The sequence below is a fragment of the Amphiura filiformis genome, chromosome 19, assembly GCF_039555335.1.
Source record: "Amphiura filiformis chromosome 19, Afil_fr2py, whole genome shotgun sequence".
Classification (NCBI taxonomy): Eukaryota; Metazoa; Echinodermata; class Ophiuroidea; order Amphilepidida; family Amphiuridae; genus Amphiura; species Amphiura filiformis.
This window is the reverse complement of record NC_092646.1, coordinates 36,400,677-36,419,513: the sequence shown is the minus strand read 5'-3', so window position 1 is coordinate 36,419,513 and position 18,837 is coordinate 36,400,677. Positions and strand designations below refer to the sequence as shown.

General features: G+C 37.3%; 1 protein-coding gene across 1 annotated transcript; it reads left to right on the top strand.

The window, feature by feature from the left end:
- The first annotated feature begins 946 nt into the window (after positions 1-946).
- LOC140140538 (uncharacterized) lies at positions 947-16,653 on the top strand. The gene is made up of 9 exons (XM_072162297.1): positions 947-1,286; positions 2,156-2,263; positions 3,427-3,663; positions 9,482-9,583; positions 10,841-11,095; positions 12,050-12,151; positions 13,293-13,493; positions 14,529-14,725; positions 16,121-16,653. Exons 1-9 carry the CDS (start codon positions 947-949, stop codon positions 16,142-16,144), a joined length of 1,566 nt encoding a protein of 521 aa, XP_072018398.1. The 3' UTR covers positions 16,145-16,653.
- Positions 16,654-18,837: the final 2,184 nt, after the last annotated feature.

Here is an 18,837-nt window from a genome sequence, read left to right as displayed (position 1 = left end):
CTTGTAATCTTCCGAATATTAACTTCAAAATCCCCGAAAATGTGACAACTTTTCAATAAAACTATTAAAATAATTCAAGTTTTATTCGGGTCCGCAAAAATGTGTAAGGCCGCACAAAGGTTTTAGGCCAAGGCTCGCGAAAATATTGGCTTAATTCTATAACTGGGCTATCATCATATCAATATCCCTAAAGAGAGTATGGAACACCTTGGGTACTTAGGTGTTGATAATATCGTTAGCTGTGGTTTTCCTTGCTTCTCAAATACCGATATAATTGACCGTGAAGCTCCGTGAAGAGGATAGAATTCTGAAATGTACAAAGCTATCATTTATTATGCAATCATGGAAACTAATTTCATCACGAAATTGACTTTTGTTACATAATAAAAGATATCTCTTTGTATTGCACCCATTCATTGCCCTCATCTCCCCATGTGTACAATATTTGGAACGGTTGGCCCCGGGGGGGCACTCACATGTTAAGGTGGTATGGGTATGTGCAGCGGTCAAGGGTCCCTTTTTCAGGCTCTCCGGCAGTTCCTTGAGCCCCACATTTGGATCTGCTCCAGTTCTTTCCGCCTCAAACTCTGACAATTGTAGCTCTTTAAGCTCAAATTTGGAAATAATTTAGAAATTTTTAGCTCAACAGCCTATAATTTGGCCCTAATTTCAGTTCTTCAAGCCCCTATTTTGCCCGAAAATCAGTTCTTAGTTCCCAAAGTTCGGCGCTCCGCGCCGCACACCACTACCAAAATTTAAGTTGAGTACCCCCCCCCCCCCGGGGGTTAGCCAAGTTTCGCTGAGATGTTTAGTGTACCAAGATAATGAAAACAGATGTCTTCATAAAATATTACTAATTTCACTTGATAAGGCCAACCTAAAATGAACTAACCCAGGCGACTTACACGCCAGCATTTGTAACCTCGGGGTCGTAACGACCTCCAATATGGCCAACATTTTTCATCATTTCTGCAAGCTATGCCAGCCGTTACGCTTTTCGATTTATCATTCAGTTATTTCCATCGTGATTCGTTTCTTTTCTTTAGAGCTTTCCTTACGAGACATAAGTACTCAGAGTGGCCGTGACTATACACCTCCAGCGTCTTTGTCACTCAACTTTGTTCAAGATGAAACCACTAAAGATGTCTCTATTGATATTAACTCCGATGCTTCCGAAGAAGATCCTGAAACTTTGGAATTATCCATTGATGAAGTATCTGACAAGAACGGCGTTATCGGTAAACCCTGCACGACTGTTGTTACCATACACGATAGTAGTAAAAGAAGTAAGTTGTCATTAATTTTGTTAACGATAGCTATGCGGTATTTGAGCAATTGAATACATGAATACAAAACCCACCCAAGTCCATGGGAAGTGATTTTGAGAGAAAAACCTGTGTATCATTTTAATTCCTTAAGTTAGATTCACCTGGTCAATATGGTAAGTTTTACATGCAAATGAGTGGATTAAACTGTATAAAGTATGACGATTAGCATTTCAGGGACTTTGTAGGGTTCATTTTAAATTTTGGACTTGGGTGGTTTTTTGAATCATATACAAAGACAACAACGTTGGAATGAGATTACCACTAGTAAGATAATACAAAATAAAGCACACATGTATGTGTAATGTTGATAAGCATTCTGCCATGTAATATAAACCACACACGTTCCTTTATTAAACCCAATGTTTTTTTTTTTTTTTTCTCTCCAGCAATGAATGTGTTACAAGTGGACTTTTATATATACTTGATTTCAATCAATGTGTTACAAGACTCAAATCACGGAATTGGGTGGTTCTTTCATACATGCTATTTCTCACATGTTCAATAGACACAGATGATGAATTTGAGTTGTTCTTTCATACATATGACAGGCCTATGTATACTGTATTGCAACAATTTCCCATGCTTGACTCAATTTGGCCAACGTATGGACTTGGGTGGGTTTTGTATTCATATATTCAATTGTTAAATGACGTCACTTCAAAGCCACTACTTGAAACACCAGATATGCAAATTAGGTCTCTGAAACCATTATTTGTGGTGGCTGCTCCATGCTAACACATATTGTCAATTACTGGTTGTATACGTTAAGTGACTACACGATTTAAAGTTAGAAATTATCTAGTATGAAAAATTTTGTTTATTATTAGGAAGTTGTATTGAGTTTGCAAAACCAGTCGATTCTGTCCTCGAGTCTTCATCAGAAGTGAGCGTCACCCTCTGGCGATCGGGAAATGTAATGGATGCTACACAAATTGGTAAGTGTGTTTGTTTCTGGTGTTTTTGTTTTTTTTTGGATTTCCAAACCTTGCCTATTTCACCAAACTGACAGGGTATTATGGATTTTAAAAATATCAGTTTAAACAAAAACCGCAAATTAATATCATTTAATAATAAAGAAACCATGTTCATCTCTTTCGCTCTGTATCCCAAATCGTTTAGATGAAAGCATAGTAATACAACGTCTTTTCAATAGGGATATAGAGAGCGTGAGAGAGCGAGAGTGAGATAGCAAGAGATGGAGAGAGCGAGGGGGCCGGGTGGGTGTACTATGGTTGTGTGTGTGTTTTCCTGTCTGCTTTAACCAACGTCTATTGTCCATATAACGAGCATGACGGACGGTAGGGTTGGTGAATATTAACGACCTTCATGAAGTCTGTCTTATTCTTATGCCAAATGTAATAGCATAAATCAATTATCACCACAAAGTTCATTTGAAGACCTGAGCGCAAGAAGACCATAAGTCCACTTGGCCCCTCAACATGTATACACTAAAGTTACGTATAGTTTCTTGGGGTTTATAATGTTTAATACATGTTCCAGGGTGAAAACATCATGAAATGTTGTGAAAGATTTGTTTTGGCCCCTGAACATGTATAAAACATTACAAAACTATACGAAACTATACGCAACTTTAGTGTATACATGTTGAGGGGCCAAGTGGACTTACGGTCTTCTTTGCGCTCAGGTCTTCATGTATCTAGCGAAATGATACGTTGATGTCAATTTCACTCGTCAAGAAATTTATCATTTCCACAGGCCATTCAAACTTACAAATTTCGTCTAAGTTGAAATATATTTATATTTCGACGAAATAAAGACCAAATAACAGTACAATTTACAGTTTCATGTTGTAAAATAAGTAAAACAAAGACACCTGTATAGTATTTGACTGTGTTCAGTGACAAAAAAAACAACAGGCAAATATTGTATTTTTAAGCCTCTTACCTCGTCCCTGGCAAAACCGGTGATTGGACTTGGTTTCTATTTTTAGCAAAATTATACCGCTGTTAAGCCGGCGGATAAATTGCCAATTTTGGCAAGGCGCCTGCGGTTGAGTTTTCTGGCGTCTTCCTCAGAGCATCTCTTAGACTGTTAAAGAAAAGTAAATGCAACCAAAAATATACTTTTATTATCACAGGTCTTACCACAGCTGATGTAGATGCGAAATCAAGACAGGATTACAATGCGTTACAAAACTACCCAATTTCATTTGGATCAGGTCAGACCTCTGTCACAGTACCCATTGTGATCGTCAACGACGAAAACAAAGAGACCGATGAATGCTTCCAATTGAGTCTTAACAAGCTGTCGAATGCTGTAGATAATGTGGACATTTGTTCAAAGGATGCGACAGTGTTTATCAAAGATGATGACGGTAAACGATGGTTTGAATTATAATTACTAATACGAGACCCTTATAACTCATACACAATGTTGAATACAAAAATGTGTGGACAGCGTAATGCATACTTTGTGTAACAACGCAGGGCCAGCAAGCGCATTTGAAAGGTCAAACGTTATTTGAAGCAGAAAATGACGCTGCCACATAGGGGGATACATCATTTAGCGTATTGCTATAAAGACTTAGTTATGATGACGTCATTTAAAAACATGGCGGACCTCATGAATAATGTTTAGCAGAAAAATGACGCTGCCGCCAGCGTCGACACATAGTCAACTATGATGTCACAGGGTGAAGAGCTGCCAACCTGTGAGAAATCTTGCCAGGTCATCCCCATGCTGAGCGCAAGGTAATTAGTTTATTTTTAACACGTTTAGGATAACACTTCATTTATAATGTTAAAGTGTTAATAATGTCTCTTGTTTTTAACACGTTGAAGTGTTAATATTTATTGTTTATAACACGTTGTGGCATTCATATTTCAACGCCATTTTTAACACGATGGATAACACTTAATTTATGAATGGCCAAGTGGTCCAAAAACGTGTAAGATAAACGTGTAAGGTTACACGTGTAAGGTTGCATCTTATACGTATAAGATTGCATCTTACACGTGTAAGGTTGCATCTTACAAGTGTAAGAATGAAGTGGGATTCTTAAATTGACGAGTCACATAGTAAGAAATCACAAACAACCAATCATCTTACGCGTTGCAAACTTCGACCAATAATATTTGAAGACGTTTTTAGATTTGTAACACCCACGACTTCATATACGTGTAAGAATTTGAATTTAGTGATGGACGTTACGCGATATTAGTGGCGGCGTACCGAGGATAAGTAGAGCTCGTAGCAAACATAGTAAACAAGGCATTTCCTAAATTTTTATGAGTGCTACAATGGCATGTATTGTATGCCGAAACTCTGTCAGGAATTGTTCGGATTGTTGAACCGTCCGATTTATCTCACTTTCTGGTTACCTTTTTCAGTTATCTGGAGTCAATTTGTACTCAATATCGAATAATTTCAAGTGGTGGAAGTAAAATTATCACGTTTGCGAAATCTACCGTGGGACATATTGATATGGAGGCTGAGATTATTCGATGCTCGTCTAATGTACTAGTCAAATTGGAATACCGTCCATCCCTAATAGGCAAATATTACGCGTGTAAGAAATGCTATAGCGAGATTTCATTGGTCGAAGATGAATACGCGTAAGATGATTGGTTGTTTAGGGTTTAAATATGGTATGATTCGTCAATTTAAGCAACCCGCCAGATTCTAAGACGTATAAGATGAGATCTAACACGTATAAGATGCAATCTTACACGTATAAGATACAATCTTACACGAATAAAAGTTACACGTATAATCTTACACGTTTTTTGGTCCACTTGGCCATTCATATTAATTAACATATATACATGTTAATAATTTCATCATCATTCCGTGATCGTCATTTTCAGATTTTATGAGTCTGATCCGACGGATCGATGTAGGCCTACAGGTACCAAATGGTGATAGAAAGTAAACCATCTATATTTCACGGTTGTTTGATGTATATAGAATTGGCTTCATTATTAAGAAAATGCAAACTATAGATGGCGCTATTTATTATAAATCATATTTCTTAATTTGCAAGGGGTAGGTAATCAATACTGCCATTTAAACAGGTGGGATAGATGAAACAAGCACCAAAGAAATTTTGTAAACATATTTCATCAAAAATACATGGAATTATTATTATTTAAAGCCTGAAAGAGTAATTTCCAGTATCTAAATAGCGCCACCAATCTTTTCATAAATACATAGATACATTTAATATCCGAAAAAGCTTTAAAAAATGCTGTGAAAGTGAATAATGTTGTAAATAAGGGGAAATTAAAATTGAAAATGATTCAAAAGCATCTGTATACATTAATATTGACCGCTTTAAGCTGTTTAAGCCTAAAAATTGGGTTGTACATGATGTTTTGTTAAAAAAAAAACTAATAAATGATCACATCAAACAACCGTGATTTCATTATAGAAAATGGATATAATAATTCAGAGATGCAGTTGAATAACATTTGCCTTCTCACACACATAAGCTTATTATTATGTCATGATAAGCTTACTCTACACACATAATATTACCGTGATCTTTCCCATTTTTACCATGCCAGTACTACATGCATGATACAAAATAATATTCATCTAAATCTTTGGATTAATATATTCATTATCTGCCGTGCAAACATAGATGAATTTACATTTTATCACCGTTTAATACATATAATTCACCCGTCCGATCCAGACAGATCAGCTCGCTTAAAGACAAATATCAAAATGGCGATTCCTTTATGAACGGGTTTCCCGTACCACATTCAATGGTCAAAAAGAAGTAAACTCATGTTTGAGGGGCTGTAACTCGAGGTCTACAAAGAATCTGCTAAAAATGAAAATACCACTGGAAAGAGCGAATTTTACACGTCTAAATAAATAAAAGAATTGTTGCAATTGCTCACAGCAAACTAAAGTTATACTCATTTGAATACAACCACCCATTTTGTAGCTGCACACGGCTGATTGATTTTCATCCATTTCAATTTCGACGAATCAGCAAAGTGCTAACAGGATTTATTGTTGAAAAGACAACTCTTGCTTTTAATTAATATTCAACAAAGTCCATGACGGTACTATAGTTTGTAGGGATACCAATTCAAGTCTTTACGAACGAACCGGCAGAAGCTTGATTGGGGAATGTTGGGTAAAGGATTGAGCTAATCTTTGGTCTTGCTGTAACGCATGTCTAACTCTAGTAATGTTCACTTGTGATCTAGCAGTTCGTGGTCTGTCTGAAGCTTCCGACAGTCTGTTCCTTAGTGTCCCATGCACATTGAGCTTGTTCACATTCTTATATAAAGCTCCCTTACATGAAACCCGGTTAGCTATAGGAAATTGGACATGAAAAAGACGCTGAGACTCTTAGTTTCATGATACTTCGTCGACAGAAACGTGCGCTCCCGTGCGGTAAATTGTGGTGCCATGTTGTTATTTGGCCCGTTTTATTATAAGGTAGTGCAATGAGGTAAAATTCATATTAAAAAGAGCCCTTTAACATTTAGGAATTATTGATCGAAACCACACCTGCCACAGAACTTTATTTGCATTTGAATACATATAATACATATACATATACAATACATATAATTAGGTAGGCCCCTACTTGGGAAGTGAAACCGTGTGCAGCTACAAAAATGGGTGGTTGTATTCAAATGAATATAACTTGAGTTTGCTGTGAGCAATTGCAACAATTCATTTTTGTATTTATTATTTATTTCTAGCAGATTCCCTTCAGATCTCGAGTTACAGCCCCTCAAACATGAGTTTACTTCTTTTGACTCAGCCTGTATAGTGTTAAAAGATTTCATATTATGAACACTGTGTTTATATGACGTGAAATAACGGCAAACCGTCAGAATTCTTTCTTAGTTCTAACACATCAACGTTCATATTAACACTACGTTGTGTTAATAATAATAGTGTAAATGCTGGTTTAGCACCATCGTTTTAAAAACACACTACAACGCGTTGTAGCGTTGATTTTTACAGTGTAGCCTGTGTTCACAATTTATTGCATAAAACAGCAACAGAATGATTCACAAGAGGTATTTCAAAGGCCCTAGTACATGTAGTATCAACAATACAAGCAAGCCGATACCTTTGATGTTTTGCTTTAAAATACATGATAAATTGTATTTATTGTTACCTAGCCGGGACACCGGCTAGGTCTTGAAATGCTACCGGATCTTTCTTTCTTCTTTACCTAGCCGGGACACCGGCTAGGTCTTGTGATGCTATCGGATCTTTCTTCTTTCTTCTTCTTTCTTCTTCTTCTGGCAACAAATTTCAAAATGCTTCTTCTCTTACATGTTACATCCTACAATGACGTCACTTGCACATATGCATCGGCTATATCCAGTGTCTATAGGGTGTTCACAGATTTGGGGGCAAAGGTCATTAAGGGGTCATTTCCGGTATAAAACCAAATATGTTCAAAATGCTTCTTCTTCCACAAATTACATGTGATGGTAACATGCTTAGGACATGTGACTTGACTTTGAACGGTGTCTATAGGGTGTTCACAGATATGGTGTCAAAGGTCATTAAAGGGGCCATTTCCGGTCTGAAAGCTAAAAATATTCAAAAAATCACTGTTTTTACAAAATACATAGCAGAGTGTTGTCATTAGCACACATGCATTGCTACTAACCAGGGTCTTTGGGGTGTCCACAGTTTTGAGGTCAAAGGTCATTAAGGGGTCACTTCCGATAAAAAAAAAAAAATCGTCAAATATGTTCTTTTTTTTTTATCTCAAAACGTAACCAGACCAGAGTGACATAAACTTCATATATGCATTAGTGTTACTCGATGTATGCACGGTATTTTTATTATTTTGGTCAAAGGTCATTTAGACGTCATTTCCGGTTTGAAGCTAAATAACTTCAAGAATTTTTATCTCCATAACTAAGCATAGTAGATTTTTTTTTTTTAAACTGTAACAATGCATTTTCTCGGTGTATATGAGGTTTTTTTTATATTGGGGTCAAAGGTCATTAAGAAGGTCAAAACATCAAATTTGCAAAAAAATGTTTAAAATTACGGAAAAGTAGCTGTATCTCAGCCTATGGAAGACGGATGAAGCCCCTACATGCTACAGTGATGCACCATTAATGGTGTGAGATGTCCATAATATCAATCACTGACATCAAATAATAGCCGGTCAAAGGTCAAACTTTAAGACTGGCATTTCCGGCCCCGGCTAGGTCCAGATCTGTAGCCAGATCTAGTTCTTTCTTCTTTCTGGCAACAAATTTCAAAATGCTTCTTCTCTTACATGTTACATCGTACAATGACGTCACTTGCACATATGCATTGTCTATATCCAGTGTCTATAGGGTGTTCACAGATTTGGGGTCAAAAGGTCATTAAGGGGTCATTTCCGGATAAAACCAAATATCTTCAAAATGCTTCTTCTTCCACAAATTACATGTGATGGTGACATGCTTTGGTCATGTTACTTGACTTTGGTTGGTGTCTATAGGGTGTTCACATATAAGGGGTCAAAGGTCATTAAGGGGTCATTTCCGGTCAGAATGCTAAAAATATTCAAAAAATCACTGTCTTTACAAATTACATAGCAGAGTGTTGTCATTAGCACACATGCATTGCTACTAACCAGGGTCTTAAGGGTGTCTACAGTTTTGGGGTCAAAGGTCATTAAGGGGTTGCTTCCGGTCAAAACCAAAATCATCAAATATGTTCATTTTTTATATCTCAAAACGTGACCAGACCAGAGTGATATAAACTTCATATATGCATTAGTGTTACCCGATGTATGCACGGTATTTTTATTTTTTGGTCAAAGGTCATTTAGACGTCATTTCCGGTTTTAAGCTAAATAACTTCAAGAATTTTTTTTTTTTTTTCTAAGCATAGTAGATTTTTTTTATTTAAACTGTAACTATGCATTTTCTCGGTGTATATAAGGGTTTTTTTATATTGGGGTAAAAGGTCATTAAGGAGTTCAAAACGAAAAATTTGCAAAAAAAAGTTTAAAATTACGGAAAAGTAGCTGTATCTCAGCCTGTGGAAGACGGATAAAGCCCCTACATGCTACAGTGATGCACCATTATGTGAGATGTCCATAATAGCCGGTCAAAGGTCAAACTTTAAGTTAAGACTGGCATTTCCGGCCCCGGCTAGGTCCAGATCTGTAACCAGATCTAGTTTTATCTTTGCACTTATAGATCAGTTCTATTTTGAAGGAATATTTGCCCGAGTAGAGGAGGGTCAATGCACTGAAGTAAAAATTCTCAGATGTGGGTACCTGGATAAAGCCACGTCCGTTCGTAAGTAATCACCACATTCTAATCTACATCATGGCATGCACGCAGTAAATAGATTACTGAACATGGTCATCAGGACTATTAAAATTAAAACGAATTTCATAGTTCTAGTCCAATAAAACAGCACTTTCTGTGGACGTTTTGAAATCTATCGATTTATTTATTAACACTAATGTTGTTGTGACCACCTCCAGTTTGCCACTCGTTGCTCAGAAGATTAACGAAATATAAAACTTTGGATTAAAGAAGCATAGAAAATCAAGCACGACCGTGAACAGAGACGATAGGCAATACAATCTGAAGAAGAGAGCCGCGTTGCTGAGCAACGAGTGGTAAACAGAACAGCTTACAGTACATCTGTGAACTATGAATTTAATCTTTAAATTGAATTCAATCAGCTCGACGATGCTAGCTAGTAACGACTAAAAAAACGCATAGCTTTCAGTGACGACTTAACCCATAAGAACTACCTGCCGATTGGCCAAAAAGTTTTCATTATCAATTGGACCAATCATCAACATTGTTAGAATAATTTCACCACGCAAAAATAGTGGGGTGAAATACTTGCAAAGCTCCATTCTGATTGGTGATTGAAGTAATGATATCATGTAATTAACCAATCAGAGGCAATGTTAGATCGGCAGGTAGTGCTCAGGGGTTTCAAAACCTTACCTCTCGTATCGTGCTGGATTCATATTCGCGAGGGACTTGGCGACTTCCTATCGGAGCAAACGTCCGCGTAGTTGTTGGGAGTCCCGTTGGGAGCCCGGGGTTGGGAGTACTAGATCAAAAACAACACAGTCAAATTAGAGCCAACTGCAGTCTTAGATAGACTGACACAGAATGTGCCCGAAATTTTTTTCACCTGTCAACACAGTACGTTGACGCGACAACTGAGGGGTTAGTCTGGTAGTAAGCCAGGGTCATCATGCGAAGTTGTATGACTTCTCACAGGTGGAAGCTGCCAATCATTGCCTCCTCCACTTGGCTACGCCACTGGCACCCAGGCTCTGGTGTTTTGTAGCATTCAGTATAAAGGATATGGCTAACTGTAACCTTACTGAATATAACAAAACATTAAAAGTCTGGTGCTTCCTTTTCAGCTCAGCGGGATGAGGTTGTTAAAAATATGGCACCTCTGTCCAAACCATCCTCACAGGGGATAATGTTTCTCATAAAGATCCAGTTACGCATTTCGTATGTACGCATGTATTTGGTGATTCACTAAAGCAAACTACAACTTGTCTTGGTTTTTCACAGGTGTCACTGCTGAACCATCAACCCCGGGACCATCAAGTGCCGATACCAGCGACTATGCAATTCAGGGCATTTCTCCCGCCATACAGTTTGAAAACAATGAAGATTCACACACACTTCGAGTCTGTGCAACTGATGACAGCTTGTATGAAAAGGATGAGAAATTCTCACTGGTTCTGCAACCGAATGACGGAATCAACAATAATGGCCAAATTCGATTTCCTGATCGAGTAACAGTTGTGATTGTATCTAATGATCGTAAGTCATATATTACATTCTAATAATTAACATTAGTCTCGTGATTAGAAGGGCATAGGTTCAAATACAGCGCCTCGACATTCCCTTACTACTTTTTGTCGGGTTGTGTGCCGGTCGAAATTTGTGTTTGTTTGTTATTTTGTAAAACTTTGGGTTTGAAAACTGCACTTTCTGGATCACATGACCACAAATATCTCTACCATCAGTAGCAATAGTACCTGTAAGTCATAAAGAATATTTTGCCGTAAGTAGGAACTCCAAGTCGTAAATAGTACTTTTGATGACATCCATATGGCCGCTCTCTTTGTGATGGAACAGTTAGCCTGTTTGCAGTACATACCCTTGTGTTCAAACCACTGGGCCTAAACATAAAAAAAAACTTCCGCACGTATAGTAATATTTCCTCACATCACAGTAGTTTTTCTAGTTTTTTTATCACCTAGCACCTCCGTTGAAGGCTTAGCGCTAGCCGAAAGCTAAGGTCAAAAAACTAGTTGTTTTTGAACTGTTTAATATACTTGTGTGTAAAAATGAAGATGAGTGCGCGTTTTGGGTAGATTCTTGCAAACCACATTTTTTTGTATTCGGTAAATCATATAATGATCAAATAATTTTACATCTTTGTATGGTGGCGGCCATTTTGAAATCTGACATCAAATAATATTATTTTTGATCATAACTCAGTCTGTGAAACTCATAGACGTTTGATTTTGGTGCCTATATCCATATTTTTAGGGTCGAGAAATTGGCTCCTTCGGTGAACGGAGAATATATTAATGAAGTAAATAAAACAAATATATACTGCCTTTTTTCGAGATTCTGGTTAAAACTGTGGTCCCTTGGTAAGATCCATTGTACTATAAATGATACCATTGATCTCGCCAAGGACCCATAGTTTCCACCAGAACCTCTACCTCTCCTGGTAGTATTATTTGTATATGATATCTGTTACAGTAGAGGGAATATCCTGTGATCCGGTTTGTGTTAATGGTGTATGCGCTGAAGGTAACAACTGTGTTTGCCAAACAGGATATGCTGGTTACCGTTGCCAAACTCGTAAGTAACGTTATTTCGTTATCATATTTTGCTTTTTAATTTTGCAATTGACAATAGTATATTGATGTATCTCAAATGTAAATTCAAACGTGCTGGTGACAACTTCAAGATACACAGTGACGTAGCTACGGGGAGGGAGAAACGTGGGGGAACGTGCCCTGGGCGCCACCTTAGGGGGGACACCAATTGACCAATTTAGCATCGATTCTGCGCCCTCTCCAATCGATGAAAGTCAAAATTTTTGCGCGCAAGATTATTTGAAAGTTCAATGTTCACCTTCATTATAAACAAAATCAATAAGTGGTAGGCCCTATTTGTGCAAATTGTCGTGCGCTCCGCGCGCAATTGTTTTACGAATTGGGGGAGGTGCGTCATTGTGTATTCTTTGGGGGCATTATCTATCCTTAGCCCTGAGCCGCTGAATATTCAAGTGACTTAAGGTTAGCAACTATTTTATGCGATTTGGTAGTTCACAGCATCTTGCGAATGTTAGTGAGCCTTGGCAAAAAATGGATTGATCATTTCAAAGCGAATGTGTAGAAGAATTCAAATATCACAGATATACTTTTGTAGGTCCTGTGGTTCTTGAGTTATGTAGTAAAGAGGGCTGAAACAGCAACACTTTTGTAAAACGTACATAACTCATTCACAATAATAAATCAAGCAAGTTTTCAAAGTATATGATTTGTAGAATGAACTTTTGCAAAACAGCAAGGTGGTATTTTTTAGTAATATATTAATTTAGTTAATAAAAATCGATTTTTTTTTTGGCTGCTTCGACCAACAATACCTCGCCTACCCTTAACTATTCAATGTAAAAGACACGTCGTATTCAAAAGGAGTCACATGATGTTGTTTTCAAACCAGTTCTCACCTGAGAGACAAAAAGGTCCATTTGAAGAGCAAAAATACAAAAAGGGTTACCTTTTTGAGCACTTTTAGCTTGTAAAATTGAAACGAATTATTTTTTTTCAGCTGCATAATTATACATAGTACAGTTACAATGCAACGTAGATATCTATCTTTTAATGGAGGAAAGAAAGCTGGGGATGAGGCTATCTGTCAACCATTCTATTTTAAATGTAAGAAATCTTTAACAATGTTAAAAAATTATGTCACGGTCCATTTTTTGTTTTTGCAGAAATCACATGTTCCTCCCTGCAATTAGCCAACGGTAACGTACCACTCAAAAACATCCATGGCGTCGGTTCACAGGTAACTTGCAGTTGCAAGTCTGGCTATCGATTAGTAGGGATGTCAACACTAACGTGTAACCTTGTTACGGACAACTATGCTATCTGGTCTCCTCAACCACCGATTTGCATCGAAGAACATGAAGAAGGTACACGGGCCTCTTATAATTAAAGACCTAATTAAAAGACTAGATTGCGTATGACGTCCTGTCAACCAGACCAAAAATGCCGTACTGCGCAGGTTAGCATCCAATCACGCTGCGCCTTTGCCCTGACGTCAGACGCAAACTAGTCTTTTAAATTCGGTCTTCAATTACATATATTCCACTTTCAAATAATTACTTTTTTATGACCAGTTGAGTCGTCAAAGTCGAGTCTCGAGTCGAGTCATTTAGGGCTCGAAGACTCGTAAGTCGACACGCGTATTCAATCCACTATGACTCGGACTCTTGAGTCTCACATCCCAAATGACTCGGCTCAACACTTCAATGATTCTACTCGACTCGATTTAAGTCACGAGTCTTAAAATGTCAGGTCGAGTTTGGGTCAATATGAGTGGAAAAATATGTGTGAAAAATATTAATGGTCTAAATTTATAATTTGATGACGTATTATAGACATTCATAACCTCATTAATATACGCGAAGCCTGTAATCCAATCAAAAGAAATTGATTGCCTGACCGCACACTAATTGCGAGGTCATTAATAACTCCGGACGCGCAACAATGACTTCTGAGCGAACGTGCATGTATAAGCTACGAGTTATGGCAACGCACACGCCTACGCGATGCCGGCCCGCTTCTGTGATTGGTAGCTCTTGTTGTCGGCGCGAATGTTATAATTATTCGCCTGGTTGATTTATTTTGTAGGGTAGGTTACAACAATGATTAACACTGGTTATATTTAACGTTTTATGGCATAAAATAACATAAAATGCCATTTTGATTTGTTCAAAATATTAGATACGACGGTAATTGTCGGGTTTTGTTTAAGGCCTCGGTACTTTTATACCTCAGCCCAAAACAAAACCCTCCGATTTCACACAATGACCTCAAAATAGATGGTGCGCAGTTATTATTGTCTAATTCACGTATCAGAGTCTTAAGATTAAAATGTGCCCGTATGATTTCAAGGGTCCGTCTATGATTAAATTGCACGGTCACTATATCCATTTTTACAATAGACAATGCAGGACTTATCGGGATCATTCTTGGAGGAATTGCCCTAACTGGTGTGATCGTGGGGTTGTTTCTCGCTGCATTCTTCTGTTTTCGCAATGTTATCAATCCTCCGAAGGGCATACTGCAGCCACAGCCACAGCTCCAACTCATGCCCTACAACGGCGTTAATCCGTATCCGTTTACTGGCGATGCGCAGAGGGTAATTGATATTATTATAACATAAATATACAAATGTAATATATGAATAAATTAACAAGCAGATAGATACATTGGAAGAATATATAAATAAATAAATGAATAAATAAATAAATAAATAAATAAATAAATAAATAAATAAATAAATAAATAAATAAATAAATAAATAAATAAATAAATAAATTAGGTTACATTAAAAACCTTTCACGCACCGTGTCCTCATATGAGGACGGATAATAAATCAAAATGAAAAATGTATTAATACCCCCTCATCAATGTGCAATGTAGCATTACAATGTCACAAGAGGGCAGTATACACTCTGAGCTTTTATAAATGCCTACAGGCTATATTTACCCCAGGCACATTTCTACAATTGGGATTTCACAGCAATGCGCTATTTTTTATGATCCCTGGATTCAGCCAAATTTTTTTCTTGTTTTATGACGTAGGAAAGTGACTACAATTTTTATTAGTATTTATAGATGTTATAGAACATAATGGCAACAACTATATTGTGACAAATATTTTAGAATACTTGAAGATAGTCAGCGGCGTAGCTGGGATTTATTCCAGGGGGGGCAAGCCTGTATGGGGCGGGGGCCCAAATCCACCAAATTTTCCTGCACTTGGGGGGTAGAGGGCGGGGGCCCAAATAGACAATTTTGCCAGGCTTATTGATAATAATCGTATGGTATTGCATATCGTATGGATTCCCCATCTCTCCTCCCTTCCTCTCTCTCTCTCTCTCTTTTTCCTCTTTTCCCTCCTTTTTCCTCTTTTTTCCTTGCACTAGGGGGGTAGGGGGCGGGGGCCCAAATAGGCCGGCAGCTACGCCACTGAAGATAGTGAAAAAAAGATATGTCCTCAAATGAGGACACTGCGCCATTGTGGTGTCTTACTATAGCGCCCTCACGTCCTCATAAGAGGACACTGTGCATTAGAGATGTAACATTTACCATGGTGGTATAGGAAAGTACATACGTATAGAATGAAATAGGCCCACTGCAGAGTGGATGTAATAATTAATGTATTTCAACTGGAGTTGTTGAACTCTAATTAGGCTAGGAATAACATCTAGTTGAATTTAAATTCTAATTTACAAGTTGTAATTCGTGAACTTCAATTCATTTCTATGCATGTACATGGTTGCAGACATGTCACTTGTTTCTGTTTTTTGCCTGAATTCCTAATTTTGTAAAGGCCAATATAATATTCTAAATAATTTTTAGCCCAAGTCGTTTACATTTTACCCCAATTTCTCTATTATTTCAGAAAATGACTTAAGATTTTCTATGTAAATGTAGCATGTAAATATTTGTAAATATTATTCGTGCATGGCAGGGTTAATTAAATAAGTCATCTAAAAACTCATCTTCTTTGATCCTTTCTATCTTACAGGTACCACAACCACTTATGTTCTGAATGTGAACACACCACCTTTACACCAATGGATATTACATTATCCTATCATTTATATGGTGGAGGGTTGTAGACAATGAGGAGGGAGAGAGAAAGAAAGATTTAGAGAGTTATGGATGAATATTAGGACATGACCTAATATGTTGATATAGGAAGTAATATGACGACCTGAGCGCAAGAAGACCATAAGTCCACTTGGCGCCTCAACATGTATACACTAAAGTTACGTATAGTTTCTTAGGGTTTGATAATGTGTAATACATGTTCCAGGATCAAAAATCCTGGAACATGGGTGAAGGATCTGTTTTGGCCCCTGACATGTATTAAACAGTACCAAACTATACGAAACTATACGCAAATTTAGTGCATACATGTTGAGGGGCCAAGTGGACTTACGGTCTTCTTGCGCTCAGTTTTGCTGTACATATGCATACATAAGTTACAATATAGACAATTACTGAACATGTTCACTAGGACTGTTGCTGAAAATAAAGACGAATTTCATAGTTCTTCTCCCCATTCCAGAAACTAAAGGAATAGGATTTAGCTATGGTTCATTTAACAAAACAGGATGATAGATTTGTAATCTAAAAAAAATAGTTCTGTATTTTTCTGGAATGGGGAGTAGTCCAATAAAAATCATTATTATGTTTTCAGGGTTATTAGGAGTTAAGAAAACCTAATAATGATAATATTGGATGGCTTATTTCGCTTGATACCATAACATATCGGATGAGTCATACAAATATCGAACTCGCCGTTGGCTCGTCCGATATTTTTATGACTCATCCGATATGTTATGGTATCATGCTCAGCCATCCAATATTATATCATTATTATGTTTTCATGGTTATTAGGAGTTAAGAAAGCCTAATAATGATAATATTGGATGGCTTATTTCGCATGATACCATAACATATCGGATTCGTCATACAAATATCGAACTCGCCGTTGGCTCGTCCGATATTTTTATGACTCATCCGATACTTTAAAAACGCAATAACCAATCAACTATCATTATTATGTTTTCAGGGTTATTAGGAGTTAAGAAAACATAATGATAATATTGGATGGCTTATTTCGCATGATACCATAACATATCGGATTCGTCATACAAATATCGAACTCGCCGTTGGCTCGTCCGATATTTTTATGACTCATCCGATATGTTATGGTATCATGCTCAACCATCCAATATTATATCATTATTATGTTTTCAGGGTTATTAGGAGTTAAGAAAACATAATAATGATAATATTGGATGGCTTATTTCGCATGATACCATAACATATCGGATTCGTCATACAAATATCGAACTCGCCGTTGGCTCGTCCGATATTTTTATGACTCATCCGATATGTTATGGTATCATGCTCAGCCATCCAATATTATATCATTATTATGTTTTCAGGGTTATTAGGAGTTAAGAAAGCCTAATAATGATAATATTGGATGGCTTATTTCGCTTGATACCATAACATATCGGATTCGTCATACAAATATCGAACTCGCCGTTGGCTCGTCCGATATTTTTATGACTCATCCGATATGTTATGGTATCATGCTCAGCCATTCAATATTATATCAAAATCTGCCAGATTGATGTTGTTGTGACAAAGTGGTGACCATCGGTTTACAACACGTTGTTGCTCAGCAACGCGGTTGCCAGGTTGGTTTCTTCTTTAGAAAATCGTCAAACACGTGATATCTTGTCGTAATCGTCATCCCGTATGTAGGCTAGAGAGCGTATCAGAGCGTATTGCTAAAACGCATAAGAGTGCCAATATATCCGCTGCTATGAAACCTCATGCACCTTAAGTGAAATGCTCATGCACCCTAAAGATTAAAAAAACACCACCGAGGTTTTTTATTCCATGCCATGCAAGAATTGTAATGAGACTGGTGTCGGTGAGACGGGTAGAAAATTCAGCAATTGGCTTGAAGAAAATAGGGCGCAGAGGCATACGGCGTGTGTAAAATTCGCAAAAGAGAGAACAGAAAAGCTTCTCTATCAACAATCAATAAATCGGCCATCACAGACAGGTTCTTGAAAAAGACCGTATTATTGACTGGGAGGAGGCTAAGATTCTAGGCGAAGAGGCAGATAAATGCAAGTGATGGATCAAAGAAACGGTGATAATTAGGCAACAAGGCACCACCATGAACTAAGACGAGGGGCAATACAATCTAACCTAACTGAAGAAAAACCAACTGGCAGCCGCGTTGCTAAGCAACAACGTGATTTAAACAGAAGGTCATCACAACAACACCAGTGTTGAAAAAGAAATCTTACAGATTTTTAGATACAAAGGCGACCTACATACATACATACATACATACCTTTATAAATTTAAAATATATCTACCGGTAGCTAAAAATATTAGAGCAATACTCAGAAAATACTTGAATTTTACTTTAATGAATGTGGGTGTGCAAAGGAGTGATTAGGATGTGTGTGAGTGAAGTATATTTTCATGTGGACGAGTTATAATATTTAGTAGATGCTAATTCATATACTATGCAATTTTGTCTTCACAGAAAGTCCCGCAGCCGTTATAAATAAGCCTATAACTTCAAAACTATTGATAAATTTGTTCAAAATAACACATATTTATGAATCTGATTGGCTTCAAAAATCGCGTATTGACAGGCCGTAATTCCCAACTTAGAAATATTGTGAAATTAAATCAAATCCA

Excerpts from the sequence above, each read along its gene's own strand:
- LOC140140538 (XM_072162297.1), top strand. The coding sequence starts at position 947 with ATGGCCAACATTTTTCATCATTTCTGCAAGCTATGCCAGCCGTTACGC. Across the intron at positions 2,264-3,426 it reads AATGGATGCTACACAAATTG|GTCTTACCACAGCTGATGTA; the intron begins GTAAGTGTGTTT and ends TTATTATCACAG. Across the intron at positions 3,664-9,481 it reads GTTTATCAAAGATGATGACG|ATCAGTTCTATTTTGAAGGA; the intron begins GTAAACGATGGT and ends TTGCACTTATAG.